This window comes from Syngnathus typhle, linkage group LG11, assembly GCF_033458585.1.
Source record: "Syngnathus typhle isolate RoL2023-S1 ecotype Sweden linkage group LG11, RoL_Styp_1.0, whole genome shotgun sequence".
NCBI lineage: Eukaryota > Metazoa > Chordata > Actinopteri > Syngnathiformes > Syngnathidae > Syngnathus > Syngnathus typhle.
Genome location: NC_083748.1, coordinates 1,768,029 through 1,794,709, shown reverse-complemented (window position 1 = coordinate 1,794,709; position 26,681 = coordinate 1,768,029). Strand labels below are relative to the sequence as shown.

Below are 26,681 nucleotides of genomic sequence, written 5' to 3'. Positions count from 1 at the left end.
TATTTTTCTGCCTTTTTTGCTCCGAGTCCTGTTCAGCCTCATTGTCGCACGGCAATCATCATTAACTGGCGGTTCGTGGGCCACATGTGCAAAGAAAACCGAGCCTTGAAGTGCAACCACTGAGCGTGCAGAGAGATGCCGCGGCCCTGTGGGCTTATTAGCAAATGGAATACAATCATAAGAGGAGTGAATGGTATCACATGTTTGATACCAAGTCAATGGCATCACGTGATTTTCATCTCATGGTAACGGAGAACATCCTCTTTAAATGCATCCCGGAACGCAAACCTTTGCAACTGTTGTTTTACGACAGCCCCTGCCCGCCCTTCCCACACCAGACGCCCCTCCCACCCAGCCGCCGCTCCAGCCCCAGCCACCCCTCCCTGAGGCAAAATAAGTCAGAGCCCAGCAGCCCTGTCCTAAATTACCTGATGGGAGCGCCTCGCGACTTGGCGGGCTTCAGGACGACGGTGATGGTGGACTCGGTCTCGTTGAGAGGCGCCTCAGAGTCATACTCGGACATCGCGGGGGCTGCGGAAGAAGATGACAGAGACAGACGGGGGTGTCACACCTCGGCTGAAAAACCGACGGCTGACACCTTCTGTTCTTGCCGGGGTGCCCCAAACATGCCAACATTTGCTGTGGCATTTAAGTCTTTAACACCCCGGCCCAAGACATTGAATTGAAACCTCATTAGCTTCACGCTCCGGAGAGAGTTGACAAGATGGCTGACGCCGTGACATTTCAAGAGAGCCATCGGCGTCCTAGGAGGGGAAAAAAGCCCGTTGTCCTTTCTTCTTCGTCTTTTGTTACCTACACTCTCTTGGCAACAAGACGAGCCAGGAAGTGCAAGCGTGCGGTCGCCGAGTTCAGGCGGAGGGAAAACGTACATGCCAAGCAAAGGTCTTGCCCTGACGGCAGACACCACCTTTTTCAATTTGTGAAAAGGTGGAAAGTTGCAACAAGTCAAAAAGCAAAAAAAGCCAAGTGGACCTTGGCTCCTCTCGGCTTCTCCGTTTACCGCGTCGGTTTAATGGCGGTGACATTTGCGAGACAACTGACAATTGCCTGCTAAAAGTCAAGGTAAAAATTTAATCAAGAGAAACACGGCAGAAAAACAAGGGGATCAAAAACGCAGAGCTCCATAACATCACGAGAGCCAGGAACTTAGTCCTCGCGGTCAAAAGTCGCACCATCGGTTGAGTCATCACAGTTTCAAATTTGAGGGCGATTTGGCCGACAAGCTCCACCCACACGGGAGAACAAAAAACTCCCATTTGTGGTCTAATTGTCTGCTTCAAGTTTGAAAGACAATTAGACATTTTGCACCTCAAAGATACATTTGGAGCCAAGCCTTTCAAGATTCTTGCCTTGTTTCTTCCCTTGTTGACACGCTTTCAAGGTTCCACTGAAATTTCAACTTTCACTCCCTGGAAATGCATCCAAAATAGTGGCAGCAGCGGCGGCCTGTCATACTCACTCTTTTTTGCCGGTCGGCCCCCCGTGGACCAAATCTCTTACCTGCTATCTTGGTGGTCACGTGGGTAGTGACAGGTGGGCCGGAACCCTTGCCAGTGGAGGCTTTGAGGCTGAAGAAGTAAGTGGTTCCCGGGTGGAGGGCCACAAACAGGTGACGCGTCTCATTGCTAGCCTTGATCACCTTCCCCCACTGGGCACTCAGGTCGGCGGTGGGGTCCAGAGAGCTCAGGCCTTTGTAGCTGATCTGCAAGGAGCAAGCCCAAGTCAGGCGTTGTGCAAATGGCAGCCTTGCACGACGTCACGCTCCAACTTTCTCTGCGTGAAGCAGCAGCCCACCGCACGGGGGCAACTGGACGTCTTCCAAGCGCCTGCGCTTTGTTCCCCGTTGGCTTTAAGGCCTCTCCCTTCTCAAAATGCTGACCAAGGAATCATGTGCCTGGGTTGAAATGTCCCTGGGTGCATTGCCTCGCCAAGGTTTTGCGGGAAGCTCGCTTGACGTTACGCTCAGGAGGCGATTGGCGTGGCGGCCACGCGCTAACGCTTCCTGTCCTGCCTTCGGTGAGTTCATCAAGGGGAACGAATGAGGTATTGATGTTTATTAAAAGGTGCTCGAGGTCTTTTTAATAAGCTGCCAAAGTTTCCTATGATCTATGGGCTGCTGTGATTGAGCCTAACGACGACCACAAAGGCGGCATAGCGCGCTCTGAAGAAAAGAAGAAGCTATCGCTCAGTCGGCTGTGCGTGCACGCAATAAACAATGTTTACGAGGCTGTGCTGTGCCGAGGGATGTGTATACAGAGGCAGTGGCGGCAACCTGACTTTTTTTTTCATCTTTTATGATAGCTTGCGTTTGTTTTGATTAGAAAAACACAGCAACTCACACTGTGCACTTTGTTCTTCCTAGAGTGCAATTGATCTTTTTTTTCCCATTTATATAGACGCGCTGTTAGCAGAGACACTCATCATCAGAAGCCAATAAAAACATCTTTATAATATAAGGCAACGGATGTTGGCTTGACTAAATCAGACCGGCCGGCTATTGATGAGCAACGAGAAGGCAAAGCGGGTGCCACAGCCGCATTTGTGGCACTCATTTTGCTGCAGACGACTTTCCGCCTCTCCACCAGGTGACCGCCTTCGTGCCGCCCTCTCTGGAACCGCCACTTTTTCTGCCGTGTAAATGATCAACAAGAATCCAACACAGAAATGATGAGGTACGAGACACATGCGTCCAGCCTTTGGTCGACGTGCTATTTGGCCACAACTTTGTGCGATTGGCCGCAATGATTTGAGAACGTCTGGACTTGAGTCGTCGTGCTCGTATAATTGGATGGATGATGGCGTGTAGCCAAATGGGGGTGGGTGCGTCCGTGCGCCAGCGACACTCCCTTAATGGCACTTGAAAAGCACAGGGCTCGGCATCGTTGACGCCCTCTCGCTCTGTCTCACAGAAGTGCACGGACGCGGACGTTCCCACGCCGGTGTGAAAAATTTCATTGGGGCCATAAGTGTCTTGCTCAAGGACACTTGGACATGGTCTTCAAGGGACTGAAGGCATCAGATGGCCATTGAAGATCCTTCATGAAGCAGTCCGGTGCACTCTTCTCTCTGAGCCCACTCAGGCCCAATACTGAGCAATATACACATTTTTATATATATATATAGTTTTTAAGCTTTAATAGGACATGCCAGAATTCAAATAGCAGTGATGGAAGGAGCAGAGGAAGACCAGTGACATCTGGTTGTGGTGTGGTGACAACAAATTATATCATCGCTTGCCAAAGGATGCATCAGGTATCTGTGCCCTCGTGTCTTTGATAATGCCTATGGTGGTTGTCCCCATTGAAACACAGAATCCCAATTGGAACATGGAGTCCCCACTGGCGGGGCTCCTGAAGCGAGCCAAAAGAGACGTTTTGCCCCCATGGTTGAGCGACAACAATCCAACATATATTGACGCCATAGGAGTGCCCCGGGGTGTGCCAGATAAGTATGGACTCGTTAATCAAGTGTCCTCGGGGTTCGAAAGCATTTTCTTATGGATCACCCCCAATAAAAATGTATCGTTTGCAGCGGTGCATGAACAATTGGCATTGATGTCGTTATAGTTATAGTTATTTGATATATAGTTTATCGCAGGGGTGTCCAAACTACGGCCCGCGGGCCAACTGCAGTTTTAAAACAGTTTTTATTGGCCCGTAGCAAATTCTGAAAACATAATTGAATATGGCCCGCACAAGAAGCTTGAGCTCAACTCTGTTGCACTTCTCAGTTTCAACACTAGATAGAGCCCGCCACACAAATGAAATCAAGCAAAGAAAAACTTTTACCGCGAGTCCCCAGAAATGGCTGCACCGAAGAAACGCAAAATAGCAAGTGAGTGTAGAATACTTCAAACACGTTGGGAAAATGAGTATTTCTTCAAAGAAATCAACAGAGAGTGTGTCTGTTTGATTTGTAATGAAGATGTTGCTGTAATGAAAGAGTATAATGTCCGCCCATTTACTCCCAGGAGCCGTGTCAGAAAGCTCGTTGCACACTCACAAGTGCGTGTGCGTACTCAGTAGTACGTAGTAATTTCATCTATCAGTGCCGAATTTCGAGTGTTGGCTGTGACGTCAACATTCTCGTAATTCGCGCGCTGAGTTTTCAGATACAGTTTTACGCTAATGCCACCCACAAACCTTCAATTGGAATCCTTCCATTAAAACGAGTGGCCAGAAGAAAAGAAAGGTGGACACTGATCCTGATTGGCTGATGGATCTGTGACGTCACTCGGACACTCCATTAGGTACACACCCATTTTCAGGTGTACCTCCTAAATGGCTGTTGGATCTGTGACGTCACTCGGACACTCCATTAGCTACACAGGTTTCAGGTTTACCTAATTCTTGTTTTTTCTTAAATAACAGGCCACTTGATTAGGGAAAAGTCACGATCAAAGCTTAAGTGAAAGTGAAAAGTGCCAATTTTAAACTCATGTAAACGTAAGGTATTTCAAACAGTTTGTTCAATGTTATCTGACACTTCAGATATGAATGAAAGGCAGAATTTGTGTTTTTAGAGTTGTTCCACATCTGCCTGAATGGCTTATATTGGCCCCTTCACTTTACTAAATCTGGCCCTCCTTGCAAAAGGTTTGGACACCCCTGGTTTATCGGAATCAGAATCAGCTTTATTGGCCATGTTTGTGCATGCCAAACAAAGAATTTGACTCCGGTTGCCTCTGTACAACATTTAGGTGACTAACAACAATCAGGTGACTAACAACATTTAAGTGGCAAGAACAGGATATAATTGCCCAGTGATGTCTCTGAGACTTATACCGTATACAGTTATATCGGCCTGTGGAATAATTGGAACAGAAACTGACGACGAGTCTGACGTCAGCGCCGTTTTTACTTCCGGAGTCAGCAGAGTTGTTTATAAGTGACACAGAGGATGAAGATTTTGATGGATTTAATGATTTGGAGTGACACAGATGGTTCGATAAAATGATATTATGTTATAGTTATTTGAATAACTCTTAATATGTTATGTCAGGCACGTTCTCAGTTCCTCTTTCATGTGTTTATGTAATGTTAGCATACCGTACCGTTCAGCCTGTTGCCTATTAATGTCTGTTCTTGGTGTTGGATTTTGTCAAATAAATTTCCCCCAAAAATGCGACTTATATATTTTTCCCCTTTATTGTGCATTTTATGGCTGGTGCGACTTATACTATACACACACGCACACACACGCACACACACACACACACACATGGGCCAAATGAGGTGGCGCGACAGACTAAAGGAGGTCAGCGGCTGCACGCGAGGGGGGGGGGGGGGGAGGGGAGGACAACCAGTGTTTTGGTTCGGGATGTCACAATTTGGTACCACAACAAACTCCTTTTTGTCTTCAACTATTGCATTTTTGTGCATCGCACTTTAGTGGTGAACTACACATAAAAGAACCCGGCCCTGCTCTGGTCAGCCTCCGCCCGACACACTCTCTTTAATACCGTAATTAGCTGCAATTATCTCAACACATTGAAGAGAGGCGATGGATTTGCATTCACGTATCACTGCAAGCGTTTCTTCTCTCCACCGCGCCCCCGCCCCCCCTACACACAGCCTATTGTACGGGGACAAGGGGGTACGGTGGTTAAAAAGAGAGGACGCTAGAGACAAGAGAGGCCTTTAGAGGTAGCAGATGATGCCTTTAATCCCACAATAGGTATAATTAGTGTCATTATCTCTAATGGGGAGCATTGTGCCAGGCCTGTGATATGTTAAGTAGATGAGAGAGCACGCGGCCCCGCATGAAAGCAAAGTGAAGGGGGTCGCGTGCGCGCTCTCACTCGCAGGAGATGCTAGAAAAGAAAAATGGACAAGTCGCTCGCAGGAGGCACCTGAAAGGAAAAAACGGACAAGTCGGGATGGGCCAGAAATGCAGCGCACAGGGCCCAGCACGCAGCAAAGCGGCACACAGCTCGCTGTTCTGAACAACGATGGCACCTTGATCGCGTGGCACCTTGCTAGCAATACAATGAGAAGCCACGGATCGCAGGCGATTCTGAGAGAAAAAGCCAAAGCCCGGGCTTTGAATGCACATTTTTGGCCCTACCGTGTCTGAGCAGCTTGCACAGAAAGTGTGCCTTTAGACTTGGGACTCGCCTCGTACTGGGTGATGACTCCATTGGTCTCGTTAGGCGCTTTCCACTGGAGGAAGATCTTGTCCTCGTAGGGCGTGTCCTGGAGAGACTCCTTGGGCACTGAGCCTGGCACTGAGCACACGGACGCATGCAATCATGACACAGGAGTCGCAACGGCACGCCGGCACGGCCAATGGCGGCTCACGCTACGTTGCACCCTTTGCTCGCTACGATGCTACGTGGCAACCCGTGCCTTCCGGCCCGCCAATCCAGGCTCTGGTGCTTTTTTGCTTTTCTTTTCTTGTTTTTGTTTGAATTAAATCCTACTTTGGGGCCGGTTGAAATGAATTTGCTCATGCTTGCACGTGGAAAAAACGGTAAGTCCGTGCAAATCAAAGCGGCGCTCGTTCGCTCGCTCGCCAGCCAGGATCTTCCTCTGCTCTTTGTCCAACATTTTGCGTTTGTCGTCGAAAGGCCGAGCTTTTTTTGGGTGCCTTCAAACAATACGATGTGAACGCAGCAACGATTCTTTTCACCATGTCGATTTTCATTTGTATTTGTGAACGAGAATCCTCCGTGTGATGATAATTGACGATGACTGATGTGGAAATCGACTCGACTTTCCAATCGTTCTCATCATGACTCGATTCCTTCTCAGTGTATATTATATATTATATACATATATGTATATTTTGTAGATGATCACGAATCTAAAACTGCCTTGTATCAGCGATGACATGAGGCTGCGATCAATCAAGATGCTTGTCTGAAGGTGGCCAAAAGTATTCGGTCACCGCCAGGAAGCAAAAACATATGTGGTCAAAAAAGCGAATGTTGCCGGAAATGTGGAAGAGAAATGAAGATAACGCCACGGCATTTGCAGCTCTCTCACCGTCTTCCTCTGTGCGCTTGACGATCTCCTCGCTCTCCTTGCTGCCCTCGCCGTTGGCCAGGACCAGCCGCAGTCTGACGGTGAGGGACGGGCGCAGGTCCCGCAGGGTGTAGCGAGAAGACGTCTGGATCAGCTCCTGGGATGCAAACTCCTGCTGGTTGAAGGTGTAGCGATAGTGCACCTGTGGGGGCGACGGCCGTGCGTGCGTCAACGGAGAGCCAACGGTGACGGTACGATGCCGACGAGGCGCTACCGTGAGGTTGTAGCTGTGGCAACGTGTGACGGCGTAACCAAACGTTTCCCACTGGATGGTCAGGGATCGCGCGTGCACGTCCACCACGTTGACCTTCTGCGGACCGTGGACGGGATCTGAAAGACGCAGCCGCTACGTTACAAAATCGCAGCAAGGAACAGTGAAGGTGGCCGACGCGTAATCCGCATTGAGATCGCAAACAATCATTGCCAAAACGGGGACACGGAGTGCAGGCCTGCAAAAACTAATCAAAATGTAGCCACGCAGAGCCATCGAGGGCAATTAACCATATGGTGCTTCGCCACGCCCAAAGATCCAGTCCATTACTCTGATCATAAGTGGCAGTTCGCTCTGCTAAAAAAAAAAAAACATTCTGACTACAAAAACTACACGCACGCACATGCGTGGCTGGATAACCACCATATGTTCCCCCCAGCACACACACAGACACACACACACATGCACCATGCTGCTTTTTCAAGATGGGTTGAGGCTAATTAGCATCAACCGCTTGATAACAATGCAAACGGGTTAGGGGTCCCTTACACACAAACACATACACACACACACACACACACACTCACACACGAACGCACGCGTGTACGCACGCACACAGACACACACACACGCGCGCACACACACGTTAGCTTCAACCAGTTTGCCGCCATGTTGCACTCATGAATGTACGTATGGGCAAATGAGTCAATGCGCATTTGTCGTGCAAGACAACCAGCCAGACAGCCAGACAGCCAGACAACCAGCCAGACAGCCAGATAGCCAGACAGCCAGACAGCCAGACAGAGAGACAGACAGAGAGACAGAGAGACAGACAGAGACAGAGACAGAGACAGAGACAGAGACAGAGACAGAGACAGAGACAGAGACAGAGACAGAGAGACAGACAGAGACAGAGACAGACAGAAACAAAGACAGAGACAGAGACAGAGACAGAGACAGAGACAGACAGACAGAGACAGAGACAGAGACAGAGACAGAGACAGAGACAGAGACAGAGACAGAGACAGAGACAGAGACAGAGACAGAGACAGAGACAGAGACAGAGACAGACAGAGACAGACAGAGACAGACAGAGACAGAGACAGAGACAGAGACAGAGACAGAGACAGAGACAGAGACAGAGACAGAGACAGACAGACAGAGACAGACAGAGACAGACAGAGACAGACAGAGACAGACAGAGACAGACAGAGACAGACAGAGACAGACAGAGACAGACAGACAGAGACAGACAGAGACAGACAGAGACAGACAGAGACAGACAGAGACAGACAGAGACAGACAGAGACAGACAGAGACAGACAGAGACAGACAGAGACAGACAGAGACAGACAGAGACAGACAGAGACAGACAGAGACAGACAGAGACAGACAGACAGACAGACAGAGACAGACACAGAGACAGACAGACAGAGACAGACAGACAGAGACAGACAGACAGAGACAGACAGACAGAGACAGACAGACAGACAGAGACAGACAGACAGAGACAGACAGAGACAGAGACAGACAGAGACAGACAGAGACAGACAGAGACAGAGACAGACAGAGACAGACAGAGACAGACAGAGACAGAGACAGACAGAGACAGACAGAGACAGACAGAGACAGACAGAGACAGACAGAGACAGACAGTCAGACAGTCAGACAGACAGAGACAGACAGAGACAGACAGAGACAGACAGAGACAGACAGAGACAGACAGAGACAGACAGAGACAGACAGAGACAGACAGAGACAGACAGACAGACAGAGAGCTGGAAGCATTCGTTTTTTAAAATGCATAAAACGGGACGCACTCATATTCATTACAATTTGAAACACATTGATCTTATTATATTTTGTCCGATTGGGTTTTGGTTCAAATCCCCAAAATGTCCAACCCCCCCAACCCAAACCACAAACAAGAAGATGCTCCGTCGCCCAGACTTGGGCAACATTGCAGCCTTTGTTTGAAGGTGGATTGAAGCGTCCAGGCTAGATTAGTCCAGGAAGAGACGGGATTAGGCATGGATCAAAGCCATCTGATTGGAATATTTTGGAGGATGCGGCGAAGGGATTTATGGAGGGGGGAGTGGAGGGGCTGTGCGAATTTGCCATGTTTGAGGGTGCCCTGCAAGGCCCTTCGCCAGATTTAAAGGAGGCATCGCAGCTAATAATCTAGCCACCGCATCCCCCTAATCTACTTTTACGGCAGCACCAACGGCCAAAATTGCTAAACTCTTGCAAGTAGCCCAGGCCCTCTAGCAAACATGACCATCTCAGACATTTGAAGAAGGCCAAGACTTGGCAACAAAGAGGAGCGCAACGCACCACGCAGGTTACACAAAATAACACTATGGACACAAGAATAACGAGCCAGATTAGCCAGATTAGAAACTAAATAGCCAGATTAGCCCCTGAAACGAAAAAGTCGGTTGGACAGGAGTTGATCTGCACGGATAATCTGACTAGTCGCCATCGACGCGCACAGCCAGATTACCTTTGGGGAAGGGGCGTGACAGACAGTCGTCGGACCGCGTAGTTCTATTGCCGCCCCGCTTTAGCTGTATCTAAAGTGTGCGTAAGCGCAAGACGGGCTTTGCCTTCAACGAAGGAGGCACGGCCTGCCAGCAACAGACAAGGCCTTTCTCACTTTGTGTCTCTGCGCAAACAAAAAAAAACACACAGCCAAAGTGTATGTTTTTGTGTGTGTGCGCGCGTGTGCATGTGTGTGTGTGCGTGTGTGTGTGTGTATGTATGTGTGTGCGCACGCAATTCAGTTGAGAACAAAATCATCTCAGATGGTGCTTGCCGGTGGGCTGACAATGTGAAATACATTCGAGAGTGCACAGGTTGGGTTTTAATTGGCGCACTTTCATAATTGGTCTGTTGGGGCACCTTTGTTTCCCGGGCAACCAGCTCGTTTGGCTCAAGTTAGCTTCGGCAGGCAATGAGCGGGTTGAGCAACGAGGCGCCAAAAAGAGCCGCCCGCTTGCTTGCCCGCTTGCTTGTCCGCTTGCTTGCCTGCTTGCTTGCCCGCTTGCTTGCCCGCTTGCTTGCCACGTGTCCTTTTCTCAGGGAGAGCGCCAGCAAAACATCAATCAATGCAAGCAGGAGGAATCACGTCGACCCATGCAGCCTCCAGCAAACGTGCGTGCGTGTGTGCGTGCGGCGAGCTCATTAAGAGGCCGAGTGACGCCTTCTTTGTCCAGCGTCTAACGAACACTGAGCGCTGCAGGCGGGAGAAAAAGTGGGTGCGTGCACATACAGGGGAGAAAGACACAATAAGACACAATATGTGCCGCTTCTGGCGGGGCCACGACGAGAGGATGCTCGTATAACTTGCGTCTCTTCTCATTTTTTTCTTTTTTTTCATATACGACATGAGCCAGAATGGCTTTGCGTCAACAGACGTTCACATTTTTATTTTTGCTGCCTGCCGAGAAGACGGCAAGCGGCGAGACCGGCAAGATTGATGAGGGCGCGTTCGTAAAACGACATTTGGACTAGACGCATCAGTGCTCAGCCTTTCCTCAATGCGTCGGCTTTTTACGGCTTCTTTGTTGGAGGAAAAACAAGAAAAGTCTCAGTTCCCTTTGCGGCGGTGGGATGCGTCCATTAGCCTAACGAGCCCCGTTGCAAGGTTTTGCCTCCCTGTGGTCGACTAGGGGTCAGCGGGCCTGCCGCTCTTCCTTTGTCAGCCAATTAGACGGCGGCGCCTTTGGGTGCTCGGCGGCCTCGGCATCAATCGCCTCCCCGTGGCCCGGTGTCTCAAAGCCCGCCTTTTTTACTCGCAGAAGGCTCACTCACACGCTTTGGAGAAGATTCTTTTTCCCTGTTGATTTTTTTTTAGTCTTCCTAGAATCAATTTGTAGCTTTCTTGCGAGAAAGTCCAAAATTGAGCGCATCATTATCCGATGAGGAACAGGTTGTATTTGTGATCTTGAACTGTTTTTGAGATACTAATGACCAGTTTTTGCTCCCGGAGCAGCCAGAAGCAGCAGTATTGCCAGACAGCATTGAAGGCCTCCCATCAAATTGATTTCTGTTTTGCATTTGTCTTTTTTCCCGGAGCTCGCGTCATGAAAGGGTTGGCAAAATGCCGTGACGTACCTGCGCATTTGGTCCGGGTGACCAGCGGCGGGCCTGGTGGTCCCGTCCCGCCCTCGCCAGGCCGGGACAGCAAGACCTTGATCTCGTACTCTACGTCGGGGTCCAGGTGCCACAGCTTGTAGGTGGGCGCATCCACCACGTGCCTCTCGACCCAGTTTCCCAAGGTGGTGCGGTACTCCACCTCCTTCAGGATGATGGGCCCGTCCCCGATGATGCTGTTGGCGTTGGGTTTAATCCACAGGTAGGTGGCGCCCACGGTCAGGAGCTCGGGCGGGGCGATTGGCGTGGGAGGCGCTGGCAAATGGTAAACCCAAAACACTTGTTAGAGTCACTCGGCCCAGAAAGAGAAGGCTCCGCCCTTCTGCAGCTCTTCGCCATCTGAAGCGAGCTCGGCTCAGTGACAAAACGAGGTGTGCCAGAAAAGATGGGACGGGTGGCCTGGCCGGCGTCCCTCAAGCGCCCCCACGAGTCGTTCCCAAAGGCATTTGGTCCAAAACCAGCCCATCACGTCACATCACGTCAAAAAGCTTTTAGCTGGTTTACGACTTCAATTTCAAGCACGCGCATGCACACATGCATGCGTTTCAATATTTGTTGTTATATTTAGATTTGGATTGAGATTTATACTCTGACGGGCTTTATTAACGTGCAGGGAAGGGTGCACCGGCCCCAAGACTCGGCTCCCCACAAGGCCGCTTGGGAATATTTATGAACACAATTTATAGACGGAGTCCGCAGGCCCGGCCAGCCAGCAGTCAATCACTCGCCCACGCGCACGTGTTAGTAAATAGTGTCCAGGCGAGTGACAAAAAGCTCAAAGAAAAAATGCTTACTCCACAGATGCTGCTCATTTAATTTCTTTTGCGCAAGCCCGTCTGCCCCGGGCGGCCAAAAGCCGCAGCCGAGTTCGGCCCAGACAGAGCCACTTGGACCGAGCGCTCGTCGCGTGAGGGGGCATTTGTTTTCTGCGTCCAAGCGGCATTTGCCTTGCTTTGACTGGGGGGGATGAATTGAGAGGGGAGCGCCTTGAGTCACAAGCCTCGCTATGGGAAAAAAAGAGAAGAGCATGCGCTTGCATGTCAAAGCCGCCGTGCTGTCTCACTCAGATGAGCTCCTCTGCAGGCGTGTTTGAGAAACAAGAAAAGTCAAGAAAGGTCAATGCCACTTTGAATCCCGAGCCCAAAGCCCAAGTCGGCCTCGAAAGCCCAACCTCGGGCCGCCTGGGCCAATGGATGAGTTAGTTGGCAGCTGGCTCGACAGGTCGCAACTTTTCACCCTCTGCTCCTCTTGCTCAATCGTGCTGGCTCGGCGCTTCGCACCTGCTCATGCATTACTTATATTGCTCCTCAGAAATTCCCTAACGTGTCCTCCATCTTGCACACGGGCGAGATGCGCACATGAAAGAAAAGGAAGGAAGCCATGCGCGGAATATCAAGCACGCCGCAGACTTTAGCGCTTCCTGAGCTGGAAAGGAGGAGACGCTTGGGCAAATGGATGTGGACGGATTGACGGCAAGCAAGCAAAAGCACTTCAAGAAAAACTCTCTTGCCTCTTTTTCCTTACTTTTGCCCAGCTGGCCAAAGACGGCGGTGGGTGGCCGCATTTCTCAGCTCCTACCAACCATGGCAACGTGGGATTTGTCTCAGTGCGGACAGCCACTCCGAGAAGTGGCTTCTCCTCGCGGGACGCTCACGATCCGGCTCGCAAACCAAGACACGTTTGCCCCCCTCGTGCTTACACAGCTCCTGAGACATTGTAAGCATTTTAACTTGTGCCTTTCACCTGTTTGGCATTTTCCAAGACATGGACAGCCACCACCTTGACTGCCCGTTTCCGTTCTCCGCTTGTGGCTGCTCAAAGCGGAAGGAGGACTGCAGGCGGGCCGCCGAGCCAGAATCTGTCCACGTATCTATTGATTAGTGCTGCTATTTATTTTGCGGATGATGCATGTGGGCAAAGCAACACCAACGCGCATCCACACATTGGAGCTTCAATGACTAAGTTGTGCACGAAAGCCCAAATTGCTCTTTGGCGGCCGGCCTCGTTGGTCACGAGCGCCACTGCGCCAGAGTCTCAAAGACAAACGATTTTAGGGTGGTGCTCACTCTAACTTGTTTTGCAAGAACCAAACGGGAGACAAGTAAGTCCTTTTAGACACCTGCAGGCGGAGAGTTCATTCGTCGCCGTGCTTACAGCGATGGTCGAAGGAGGTCTGACTGGCCCCATGCAGGAGCATTTTTATTGAGAGAAACAGGGTAGGGTTGAGAGTGGGGGTGTGGGGTTGAAGCCCCTGGCCTGCTGATCAAAGCATAGCAGGGGGTCTTTTACGACGTTGTGTAAACAAGGCAACTTTGATTGCTTCCTCTGCAGCTAGTCAGTCAGTTGAAAAGATCTTAGCACTTTGTTCTACTACTTTTGTTAAGACAGGACAAGCTAGGTAAATTATTACAGGTTACTTTCCAACATTATCATACGATGAAGATAATCTGTAAACCCTAACAAACGACATGGCAGAGTTTGGGCGACAGAGGCGCCTCAGTTGCATTCGAGTGGATCGTTGCACTTTCCGAACAACGGTTTTTAACGCATTTTCCTTCATGAGAAAACCATGAATTAAAAAAAAAAAAAATCAAGAAGCACGTCACATGCTCTTTCTGCCTTTTGCTCAGTGCTGAGCAGATAACGACATCATCCAACGGTTAGAAAAATTCCACGCTTGGCCATGTCGCAAGGCGTGGGCTCTGCTTTCAAGTCCACATTTCAAGGTCATTTGAGGATGCAGCGCTTCGCCGGCAGGCAGACCTTGGCCACAACACTGGCCTTTTCACTCTTTGGATAAAAGTGATCATGCTCCAAACACACAAGAACCCCGATTTCAAACGGGGCACACACCTCCAACAAATGAAGTTGAACATCACAATATGAAAAACAATACACAAATGTTGCCAGAGGGATGACCCAGATTTGGCAACACGCACACACAAATGTGTGTGTGTGTGTGTGTGTGTGTGTGTGTGTGTGCATGTGTGTGTCCGCGTGCATGTGTGCGTGTGTATGTGTGTGTGTATGTGTGTGTGTATGTGTGTGTGTGCGTGCGCACGAGCGATATTGTCCACTGATGGAATCATGAACCATCTCCCCCAGCATAACGACGCATGGCTAGCAACACCTGAGCTTCGCACACGCATGGTGCACATGTGCGCCATGCTCACAAATGCCAATGACAGTTTGAGTCTCTAAAATCATCAGCACGTGACATGCTCGCCGGTACACGTATGCGCGCACACGCACCCGCCCCAAAAAGTTGAAGACGTCATTGAAAGCAAATGATGATGACTAGAAGACGGTCTGTGCCCGGCCCGGCGCCTTGTCCATCTGTCTCACGGATGTACAGTAATCCCTCGCTACTTCGCGCTTCACCTATTGCGGCCTCGCTCTATCGCAGATTTTTTCTAAACAAATATTGCGGATATATTCGGTGCATCGGGGAATCGTCATATGCAGGAATGAAGCACACAAGACAGGCAACAAGACAAGCAAGTGCACATCTCCACCATCAGCGACCTCAGGCGTCACTTGGAGCGCACGGCTTTGTCTGACCTAGGATACTAATGGCCAATGGGAACATGTTGAGCTGTGTCCTTGCACCTGATTGACTTAGCAGTTCTAACTACAATTTACATCAGCTTACCGCACTGTCTGTGTCAACATATCAGACTTGTGCTTCATCACGGAAGTTTTTTTTTACTTCGAGACTTTAGTGAAAATGTTTACAAAAGTGTTTAAGTAGTTAGTTAGTAAATAAATAAGAATGTCTCTGAAAGCCAGCTTGTCTGAATAATGTTCACGTGTTTACTAAAAAATTAGTAAACAAGAATATTTCTTAATTTAAAATGTTTGCAAAAGTGTTTAAAAATGCAAAGAAAAGTGCTTAATAAACAATAAAATGTTTAAAACTACAATAAAGGTTAATAAAACTCTTGTGTGGATATATTGTACAATATATTTACTGTTCTATTTTCTTTATTTTCTTATTTATTTAAATGAATAAGAATATTTCTAAAAGTCAATTTGACTTTAAAATGTTTATAAAAGTGTTTAAAAATACAAAAAACACTTTTAAAAGTACATAAAAGTGTTTCAAAATGAAATAAAAGTTCATAAAATCCTTGTGTAGATATTGTAATAATGTACAGTGGGGAGAACAAGTATTTGATACACTGCTGATTTTTCAGGTTTTCCCACTTGCAAAGCATGTAGAAGTCTGTAATTTCTATCATAGGTGAATTCAACTGTGAGTGATGGAATCTAACAGGGCTGTGGACTCGGTCGGATTTTTGCACCGAGTCCGAGTCTGAGTCCGGCCTCTTGACCACGAGTCCGAGTCCGAGTCCGGCTGTCCATTTTGTATGTTAATTCCTGTGACTGCTTAGTCTTTATTCAAGGCTAATTTAGATCAAAATCTAAATAATTACAACTGTTTTGTGATGGCTTTGTCTTTATTAAACATATAAACGAATACAATAAACAGATACTTTCAAATTTTAATCATTAATTACACCATTATAGCTCAGCCATTTATCTAAACACAAATAATTAATGACGACCCCACAACTATCGAAACACATCAATGATATAAGCTGGGTGACATAATCGTCCTTGACATTGGTACATAATGTAAACATTAGCCTAAGTGCAACTTAACGTGGCCGCATTGATCGTAACTTACGCTCCGTTTCCCCCCCAAATCTAGAGGCAAAACATTGTTCTCTCGCTGCTCCAGGGTTCTTCCATCTTGGCTGCGCGCGGGGCATTGTGGGTCTTGTACGTGCACGCACGCAAGCAGGCAGGCGCGGGCGCGCACGCAACAACTAAATTTGTCTTCATAACAAGCAAGCAGGGCTGTCGACAGTATTCCTACGTGCATTCTCAGCAGCATGATGAAAATAAAATTGAACGTATTTTTTTTATTGTTGGACTCGGTGGACTCGGTCAAAATCAGCACAGAGTCCGAGTCCGGCAAAGATTACCGAGTCCCCGAGTCCGAGTCCACAGCCCTGGAATCTAAAACAAAAATCCAGAAAATCACATTGTATGATTTTTAAATAATTAATTTCCATTTTATTGCATGAAATAAGTATTTGATACATAGGAAAAACGGAACTTAATATTTGGTGCAGAAACCTTTGTTTGCAATTACATTCATGATCCAGAGGGGGAATGGGAGAAGGTCAGGTGGTCTGATGAGACAAGAATTTAACTTTTTGGTTTAAACCACTCGTCGTGTTTGGAGGAAGAAGAATGATGAGTACAACCCCAAGATCACCCTCCCAACTGTGAAGCATGGCGGTGGAAACATCATTCTTTGGGGATGCTTTTCTGCAAAGGGAACAGGGCGACTGCACCGTATTCAGGGAAGGATGGATGGGGCCATGTATCGTGAGATCTTGGCCAACAACCTCCGTCCCTCAGTCAGAGCATTGAAGATGGGTCACGGCTGGGTCTTCCAGCATAACAATGACCCAAAACGCACAGCCAGGGCAACTACGGAGTGGCTCCATAGGAAACATCTCAAGGTCCTGGAGTGGCCTAGCCAGTCTCCAGACCTGAATCCAATAGAGAATCTTTGGAGGCAGCTTAAAGTCCATGTGGCCCAGCGACAGCCCCCGAAACCTGAAGGCTCTGGAGGAGATCTATATGGAGCCATATGTGGGCCAAAATCCCTGCTGCAGTGTGTGCATACCTGGTCATGAGCTACAAGGAACTGATCTCTGTAATTGCAAACAAAGGTTTCTGCATCAAATATTAAGCTTTTCTGATGTATCAAATACTTATTTCATGCAATAAAATGGAAATTAATTATTTAAAAATCATACAATGTGATTATCTGAATTTTTGTTTTAGATTCCATTACGCACAGTTGAAGAGGTGGAGCAGTTGGTGGGCTGGTGCAGAGACAATGGCCTGATCCTGAATGTGGAGAAGACGAAGGAGATCATCGTCGACTTCAGGAAGAACCAGCCTCACCACGCTCCACTGATCATCAACAGCTCAGCTGTGGAGGTGGTCAGCAGCACTAAATTCCTGGGAGTCCACATCACAGACGACCTCACCTGGACTGGGAACACCACGACACTGGTCAAGAGGGCACAGAAGCGCTTGTACTTCCTGCGGAGGATGAGGAGAGCCCACCTGCCCCCACCCATCATGAGGACGTTCTACCGAAGCACCATAGAGAGCATTCTGACAAGCTGTCTCTCGGTGTGGTGTGGGGGTTGCAGCGCCTTTGATTGGAAAAACGTAAGGAGAGTGGTGAGGACAGCAGAGAGGATCATCGGAGCTCCTCTTCCCTCCATTCAGGACTTGTCATCCCAGCGCTGCGTGTCCCGAGCCCGTAATATTATCAGGGACCCATCACACCCCCACCAAGGACTGTTCTCCCTGCTACCCTCTGGGAAGAGGTTTTGCAGCAACCACTGCAGGTCCACCAGGTTCTGCAACAGTTTTTTCCCTACTGTCGTCAGACTGTTGAACATTCAACTTAGCATTCCTCTGCACACTTTGTAAATACGTACTGTTTTTGTTTCCTACACTGTTTACATACTCTATCACTGCTGCACTTTATACTTATCTTATTTCATATTTATATAGAAATGTCACTTTTTTATTCAGCCGAAATATCATTACATTGTTGAGAGCCGTATGCAACGAATTTTCGTTTTGTGTGCACCAAGTGTTTACAAAATGACAATAAAGTCTGTCTAAGTCAGTGCTTCTCAAATAGTGGGGTGCGCCCCCCTTGGGGGGCGCGGTGCTATTCCTGGGGGGGCGCGTGTGACCCTGGGGAACAGGCTTTTTTTTTGGCAGTACTAGAATAAAGTGTAATTGCGCGTTTACTACAGCAGGGGGCAGTGGCGCTCTCATTGTTACTTCTGTCACGTTTGCGACAGTGCAACATTTTACGACTTACAAGACAAGTTAGGATAGTCACGGTGGGGAGGGGGGGCGCGAATAGTTTTCTTCTTGCTAGGGGGGGGGGCGTAACAGAAAATAATTGAGAAGCACTGGTCTAAGTCGAAGTGTCTAAGTCTAAGAGTACCGTATTTTCCGCACTATTAGGCGCACTTAAAAACTTACAATTTACTAAAAAAAACACAGTGCAACTTATACTGGCAGAGCGCCTTATATATGAATCAATTGATGAATTTGTTGATCCATACTGGTTGTACACAGCGCTCTGCCAAAATGTTTCAATACGTTTTAGTACAACTCGTAAATTACAAGGTTGCATCGCTTCCCATCATTACGGCAACCGTGGTCAGGGGGCGTCACTGAATAGCTGTTGTACCCGCGAGGCTATTTCATTTCAAAATAGGCTGCTCCGTTAATGTTTTCGAGTACGTTTACGGATCAATATCCAACGGAATCATAAATAAGCAGCACCAATGTGTTAAATCAGTCTTTAGTCGGTTCCGATCACTTTTATGGGAGAGAGTTTGAGAAACGTGATTGTTTACAGGGGGCCGCCATGACACTTTGCTGAGGCTCATGTGAGTCTGCGAGCTGAGGCTCATGGGAGTTTGCGGGTGGCTAATGCTATAATGATAGCTGCTATACGCACGAGGCTATTTCATTTCAAAATGGGCTGCTCCATTAATGTTTCAAGTAGATTTACAGATCGATATAGAAGGGAAACATATAAGTAAGCAGTACCAATGTGTTAGATCGAACTTTAGTCGGTTCCGATCACTTTTATAGGAGATAGAGAAACGCGATTGTTTACTGAGGGCTCATTGGTTATTGGTTAGTGGGTGCATACCGCAACTCTAGTCAACCTCAGTTTGATGCAGTATAGCTTGTATTTTATGCGCCTTTTAATCCTCTCTCTCGTTAATGTCAGAGCTCCAACTTGGTGTCGTGGAGCCACGCCAGCATCTCTGGTCCCAGGTCGAAGAGGCCGGCCTCTGAGGGTGGTCTATATAGGGGGCAGGTGTTGATGATGTGGTCGGCTGTCTGCTCGGGGGCTCCACACTCGCATGCCGCACTGTCCGCCAGTCCCCACTGCCGCATAGACGTGTTGAAGCACCCAACACCAGTGCCTTTTAATCCGGTGCGCCCTATATATGAAATAATTTCTAAAATAGAAAATTCAATGTGGGTGCGCTTTATAATCCAGCGGGCGACTTGCTTGCAGGACGGCAGAAAACGACTGCATTGCACTTCCTGCTTAGGAACCAGAGTTTCGTTGCCTTTTGTGGAGATGCCGAGCACATCGATTGATGTGAAAAAGTCGCAAGGGCTCAGGTCCCAAAGCCAGTTGGCGGGACGTCAGCGTTTTTAAAAACAATGTTGCTCCTGACAGCACGTTAAGCCAAAACAAAACCGAGGAACAGGGTCGGAATTGAACAGTAAGTTGGCCATTTTGGCTTGCCGCAGCCATTCCGGGCCGCCCTCGTCGTTCGGAAGATGAACAAATAACAACCATTAAATAATTAAATAAATAAATAAATAAATAATAACAACATGGTCTGACGTTTTTCTGGAAAGCGACATTTTGCGCATCTTCACCAATTGGCGGTGCCTTTAGGGGGACAGTATCGTGCAAAATCGAGAGGAGTATGGCTACTTGCGTCGTGGACGCTGCGGAGTAGTATGGCCGCCTTCCATTTTGACACACACCACCAGCTGGAGCCTAATTTTAGATGAGACGGCGGTCACCAAGGAAAAAACAGATGCCTTCTGCCAAATGGCCATTGTGACCATCTTGACCAAAATTCAATGCGACACTGAAGAAATGGGGTCGAAATACAAAAAGTCCTGCCTAGCTACAAAACCATATATGCTCAAACTTCATCGAATAAAGTACATAAGCAGACAAGTATATTCACAATAAAATTCAATCAATAAAAGAAACATTTTCGGCATATAATTATACCTACACACCAGATCAATAAAAAAGACATAGGTAACTAGACATTTTTGATAGGGGGTAATGACAAAGGTTTTTATAACTTTATGATCTGATATGTATTTCTGAGCACTTTGAAATGACAAATGTTTTTTGATATATTGGCTGAATAGCTTAAATGACCCTTAATACACCAGCTCAGTGGCCTAGTGGTAGAGTGTCCACCCAGAGACTGGAAGGTTGTGGGTTTAAACCCCGGCCGGGTCATACCAAAGACTATAAAATGGGACCCATTGCCTCCCTGCTTGGCACTCAGCATTAAGGGTTGGAATTGGGGGGTTAGATCACCAAATGATTCCCGAGCGCGGCACCGCTGCTGCTCACTGCTCCCATCTCCCCCAGGGGATGGATCAAAATCACATGGGGATGGCTTAAATGCAGAGGACAAATTTCACCACACCCAGATGTGTGTGTGATGATCATTGGGACTTTAGCTTTAACTTAAGGAACTGTATAATGCATGCCTGATGATTTTCTAAATCACGTACACTGCCAAAGTCGTCTAGAAATGTTGAGCATGGTCGCACGAAAGGCCCAGCGATGTATTGTACTTTCCTGAAAACAGAGCTTTCTTAACAAGAATTGTGATTGAACTCAACCAACCTGTGTAAGTCTAATTTCTGCTTCCGTGTCTTAGCATTTTCCTAAATCTGAAGAAATCAAACGAGCACGCACTGAGTAAATTGGATAACAGGTGATTGGCAATGGCTTTTGCCGTGAGGCGCAGATAGCGCGCTCCCTAAATTGTGGACAAAACCCAACAACACAATTTTGGCGGAGAACGCGGAGGAGACTGAAGGTCCTTCTTGATCTTTGGGGTGTTTTGCGAGCGGCTACGTTGAGATGCACGTTTGAAATGTTGGACAAGGGAGAACCAAGCGACATTACCTTTGACGATGAGGTTGGCATAGTTGGAGACTCCGGAGCCGCCGTCACTGCGGATCACACAGCGGTAGTGGGCTTTGCCGAGCGGCGAGGTGTCGCCCACGCCGACGCTAGAGGAGAAGCGGCGGTGGTTGACCACCCGTGTCACCATGGGGGCCGTGTCCTTGCCGTTCCACTGCTGCAAGAGAGCCAGCATTAGCCTGTGTTAGCCAATGTCGGTTAGCCGATGTTAGCCAGCGTTACCGGTGACGCAAAACATTCTCCGATTAGTTTGTTTTTTTTTTCTCCAAAAAGTCGGCGCTGCTTTCCAGGCACTGTGCCGTCTGTCACCCTTTCGCACCAAATGCTTCGTATTTTTGTACAGTGGACCCTCGCTTTTCAACCACAATCCTTTTCAGAAGGCTGTTCGAGAAATGAATTGTTCGAATTCCGAATCATGTTTTCCCATTACAAATAATGGAAACAAAATATTTCGTTCCGAGCAAAATAAAAACGCCTTTTTTAAGCATTTTTTCATTTGCGCATTTGTGTCAGCAACTGCACCGCACCGCTGAACGCGCAACCTTTATTGTGACAAAGAGGTCGCTAAAATTTTGAAAATATTTTTAAAGTCCTACTGGACTTACCAAAATTTAAGTGGACCTCAGTGCGCAAGGAGCTTAATTTGGTCCGATCGCACAACCGCAGCGCGCCGGGCGCTCACTGTCAAAAGGTTGACAAGCGTCTTTGTGTTTTAGGATGGCTTTACTACTCCCACTTGCTTCCTTTGGAGGCATGATTAGAGTTGATGCACTCCTCAGAGTAACGAGAATGTAATAACGAACGGAGGCAGTGGCATGTGGGTCCTCTCGGCTCATCTCGCGAGGTTCGACAACCGAATTTCGTGCGACATCCGAAGCAAAAAAATATCTAATTTTTTGTTCGAATACCGATTTGTTCGAGAACCGCGACGTTCGAAAACCGAGGCTCCACTGTATTTGTATTTTATTCATTGTGCTTTGCCATTTTTTCGTCGTCACTTTGCTGCACTTCTTTTTCAGGCTTAAGAGCGCATCACTCAAGTGATGCGCTGCCTTCGTCCATGCATCTTTCTCTGGCTTTTGTGGCAGACACGCTGGCCGTGCTGCGCCTGCAGCCTACTACTCTGAGCTTTTTTTTTTCAGCTTTTGTTTGGACCACTGATGGGCCACTTGTGTGGGCGTTACCTTTATACCTTTCAAAGTGTGTTAAAAATCAAATCTAGTATTATTATTCTTAAAGCGCTATCAGATCTTGTCCGTTTGCAGACCCCCACCCCAGCCCGCCTCCATGGGGGATGTCATCAGCAGCGCACTTTGCACGCACACGGTTGGAGACGTCGACAAAAAGTTTCATCAGCTCCGCTGTTCCGGGCGAGACCTCAGAGCGCACCGCGCAAAATCTATCCATCCATCCATTTTCTGAACCGCTTATCCCCACGGGGGTCGCGGGAGTGCTGGAGCCTATTCCAGCCGTCATCGGGCAGTAGGCGGGGGACACCCTGAACCGGTTGCCAGCCAATCGCAGGGCACACAGAGACAAACAACCATTTGCACTCGCACTCACACCTAGGGACAATTTGGAGTCTTCAATCGGCCTACCAAGCATGTTTTTGGGATGTGGGAGGAAACCGGAGTACCCGGAGAAAATCCATGCGGGCCCGGGAAGAACATGCAAACTCCACACAGGGAGGGCCGGAGGTGGAGTCAAACCCGCACCCTCCTAACTGTGAGGCGGACATGCTACCCAGTGCCCCACCGAGCCGCCTCCACGCAAAATCTTCTCTGCAATTAGCATGGATGAATAGCGCTTAGATTCACTCGAGCGCTCTTTGCTCTTTCCAATGTACTGACTGTGGAGTGTTGCAGACGAGCGCTCTGTTTACTTGCAGCTTTGGTTCTTGACATTCGATCGTTTTTGTCTGAGCCCACAGCTCGCCTCGCTCTTTGGCTGCCTTCGTGTGCCACGCTTTCCTTCTTTTCTTCGCCTCCCAACTAAATCAGCAGCACGTTTGTGGACGACGACAAAGTAGGAGAGCGTAGACATAGAGATACCCACCTGCAGCCAGAGTTTGTCGCGCTGAGACCACTTGCCCCCCGCCGTACACTGGAAGGAAGCGTTTTGACCCACGTTGACTTCTACATTCTGAAGGCGCAGGAAGTGAGGCGCTTGCCCTGAACAAAAGCGCACAAACAAAATTGGCCAGCGTCATCCAGCGACACCGGAGGTTACACGAGACGTGTGCGAAAAGAGGATCGTCGTGCGACTATGGCAATATGACACGACGTTAAATTGTAGACGGAGCACATAGGAAAGGACATTGGAGGTGAACGGTCTTTAACTGCGATAGAGCACACGGAGTGCATATCAAGCGTTCAATATACTGAAGGAGGACGTCGGTATGCTAGAGTCGAGAAAAAAGATGAGAGTTCCCGGCAGAGCTCAAACATGGTGTCAATACAAGAGGCGCCCTCGCCATGCATCATTGTTATGCTACGTTGTGGTCCGTCTTGTCCAGAGTGAGCCACACAGACACCATTTTGCTTCCTGGCCTTACAGGTTCGGCAATTGGGACGCGCACGCTCACTCACGGCAGGGATGAGCCAGAACTCGGACGTCGTCGACGGCGATGACTCCTGGGTGGCCCTGGACGGAAACGGCCTCAAATATCACCTGGAGAGGAAAAGGACGAAAGCAGATGAGAGGAAGGCGCACGTGCGCACGCACGCTTCCTGGTGATTCCCGTGACAGCAAATGTGCGTACATGCGTGCGAGTAAATCTGGGATGGCCATTTCTCTTGCTTGTCATTGGACTTTGAGAGGCGTGCCCCGTCCAACTCAAAGTGAGCGGCCTGGCGGACGGCGGCTTGGCAGACAGCGACATGACAGGCGGCCGGCGAGCCTTCGCAAGGCCGACGGCAGATGGTTCTTGCGCAATACGGGCGCATTTATGAGCTAGACTGTGTTGCGGTCTTTGCTTTTCAGTTTTGGCTTTGATTCCAGGACAATGTGTACATGACTCGAGACAAAGAGCCAAAGCTTGGACTAGATTCAGCCGTCGCTGCATCGCACTGGGACCGGCCGAATGCTCTGCATCCTTCAGTGTCAGCCGAAGCACGGCACTGCGCGACGTGGCTGTCTTTCAAGCGCTCTTTGTCACAGGGCTTCGTTTGTCAACGAGTTAAAGCATCGCAACCTTTTTGTGAAGGCCGCGTGCGCCTGTGTCACCTGGTAGGAGTTGGGCCAGAAGGTGGAGATGGCGAGCTCGGCCTTGAGCCATCCATCGGTGACAGTTTCGCTGACGTTCCACACGGGGTTGCTCTGAGCACCCCCGTAGACCTGAACAAAGCGTTTGAGCGACTTGACAACTCCACGAGGCCTTCCCTTCACCTGAGGCGACCTGGATGTAGACGTTGAGAGCGCCGGGGCTGGCGCCGTCACGGCCCGATATGGAGTAGAGGAAATCAATGCAGTGGGTGTCGTTTTCCTCCAGCATAGGCATGTGGAGACGAGCACGCTGACCCGACGCCCGGCCCGACGCATTCACCACCATTGCGCCACCTGACACAAAGGCACAGAGGCAGACAAAAACATGCTTCAAATTTGTTTAAAAGTACAACATCAAGCAGAAATGCTGCAGCCTTCAACTTGGGAGAATGTGTGACAGAGCAAATTTGCAATCCTGGAAGAACATTTTCTTTGTCTGGAATCAGGATGCAGTCAACATTGTCAGGGTCATGGTATTGTGGCCCCCCAGGGCAGGCAGCTGCCACATAAAGAAAGCTTCCGCTTGCTGTCGAGTATGTTTCAAGGTGTTTTGCGAGCCTGGTCTGCTCTGTGGAACGCCGCCACGAGCCAGCGCCAGATTTACACGCTACTCCAGTCGCGCCACATCCTCAATCACCGGGGGGTGGTTGCGCGTGCACGTGTTGAGAAAAAATCTGAGTCAAACCTTTGGAATGAAAGAGCCTTTAACAATTCAAGGAAATGCCGGTAAAACAATAGCATGAAGGAATTTGAAAACTTCTCCGCAAAAAATGGCCAAAAAGTCTCAAGGACCTGAAGCGCCACCAAACTGTCAACGTACAATTTGATCCTCAAAGAATGAAAGACGTCAGAGAGTGTTGAGGGGAAAATTGTGCAAGAACAGTTTGGTGCTGCTATAGACCCATGCCTCCAAATGAACAGGAAGTCAACCATTTTGTTTTGAGGCAGTCGGTTTGTGGTACTCCCACTCTCCCAGATGCTTGCTGATGACAAAACGGAGCAAGCCAAACAAACAAACCTGCTGCTTCCCCCAACCCAAAGACCGCAAAGACTTTTTTCTGGATGTGATTCTTTGAAGGAAGCAGGTCAAACTCTGCGAAGTTTAGCAGCAGTGTTTTTTTCTAACTTGAGCGGCAAGTGAGCGCCACCTTATTCTTCTTTTTCATCTTCTTCACATTTTGTTCTGCTCGAGAGTTGTAAAAGGTGTTGTCAGGGTTTTCCAAACTATCTTGATCTATGATTATGTTGGAATGTATGTAACTGGTAATAAATAACTTAGGTAGATTAGTTTTATGTTTACGTTGGTATGTAACCGGTAATAAACCACCTAGCTCTGTCCCATCCTAAACAATGTCGTAAAACATCCCCTGCTCTGTTTATCTAGAGGTCAAGAGCTTTAACTTGTTTATTCAGTCTACTGTCACCCCCACCCTTTTCCTAAAGATGCTCTTGTGGGAAGGGAGAGTCAGACTTCATTCGACCATCGCTGTAAGCACAGCGACGAGTGAACTCTCCGCCTGCAGGTGTCTAAAATGACTTGCTTGACTCCTGTGTGGTTCTTGCAAAATAAGTTAGTGAGCACCACTCTAACATTTTGGTGCCGAAACCCGGGACCCTCATACCCGCCATCTGGCTGACGGAGGAGGACGTGCTGCATTGTCGACAAGCCAGCGTCCTTTAGGGGGACCTGGAAAAGAAAGTCCTGGGAAGAGAATTTCTTCGCTGGGCCAGCATCTTAGGTCTGCCTTCGTCTGCCAGAGGTGGATTGACGGGTTCCGGCAATGCAACGTACCAGGGGTCAGGTAAGTTAGAAATTGTGTGGTTGTGAAACGCGTAAAAGTAAAAGTGCACAGGAATAAAAATAGGCAAGACAGAAGATAAGAAGTCTTGTGGAAGGAGGGGGTGTTGTAGAGTCCCCCTCCAGATGAAGTGGCTCTTCTGGAGCAGTGGTTTTCAAACTGTTTTATATATTTTTGTAAAATCTCACGTACCTCCGTGTACCCTTATTTGACAACCACTGTTCTAAGGGGACAACTTCGCGTTGGCAGGGCTAGGTAACTGGACAGTTGTCTTCAGTTCCCAGGGAAGGAAGGGGTGTTGTAGAGTCCCCCATCCGGATGAAGCAGCTCTTTTATTTTTAAAAGAGGACTTCGCGTAGGCAGGGATAAGA

At 48.6% G+C, this 26,681-nt stretch overlaps 1 protein-coding gene across 1 annotated transcript in view; it reads right to left on the bottom strand.

Moving 5' to 3' along the window:
* Positions 1-26,681, bottom strand: part of ptprt (protein tyrosine phosphatase receptor type T) — a 150,771-nt gene that overhangs the window by 83,888 nt on the left and 40,202 nt on the right. Inside the window, exons 3-13 of the mRNA XM_061290451.1 lie at positions 24,645-24,805; positions 24,473-24,583; positions 23,836-23,917; positions 23,303-23,418; positions 21,230-21,404; positions 11,374-11,667; positions 7,261-7,376; positions 7,008-7,188; positions 6,138-6,247; positions 1,522-1,723; positions 429-531 (exon numbers count right to left, since the gene is read on the bottom strand). Coding sequence (XP_061146435.1) covers positions 429-531; positions 1,522-1,723; positions 6,138-6,247; positions 7,008-7,188; positions 7,261-7,376; positions 11,374-11,667; positions 21,230-21,404; positions 23,303-23,418; positions 23,836-23,917; positions 24,473-24,583; positions 24,645-24,805 — 1,651 coding nt within the window. The remainder of the gene's footprint in view (positions 1-428; positions 532-1,521; positions 1,724-6,137; positions 6,248-7,007; positions 7,189-7,260; positions 7,377-11,373; positions 11,668-21,229; positions 21,405-23,302; positions 23,419-23,835; positions 23,918-24,472; positions 24,584-24,644; positions 24,806-26,681) is intronic.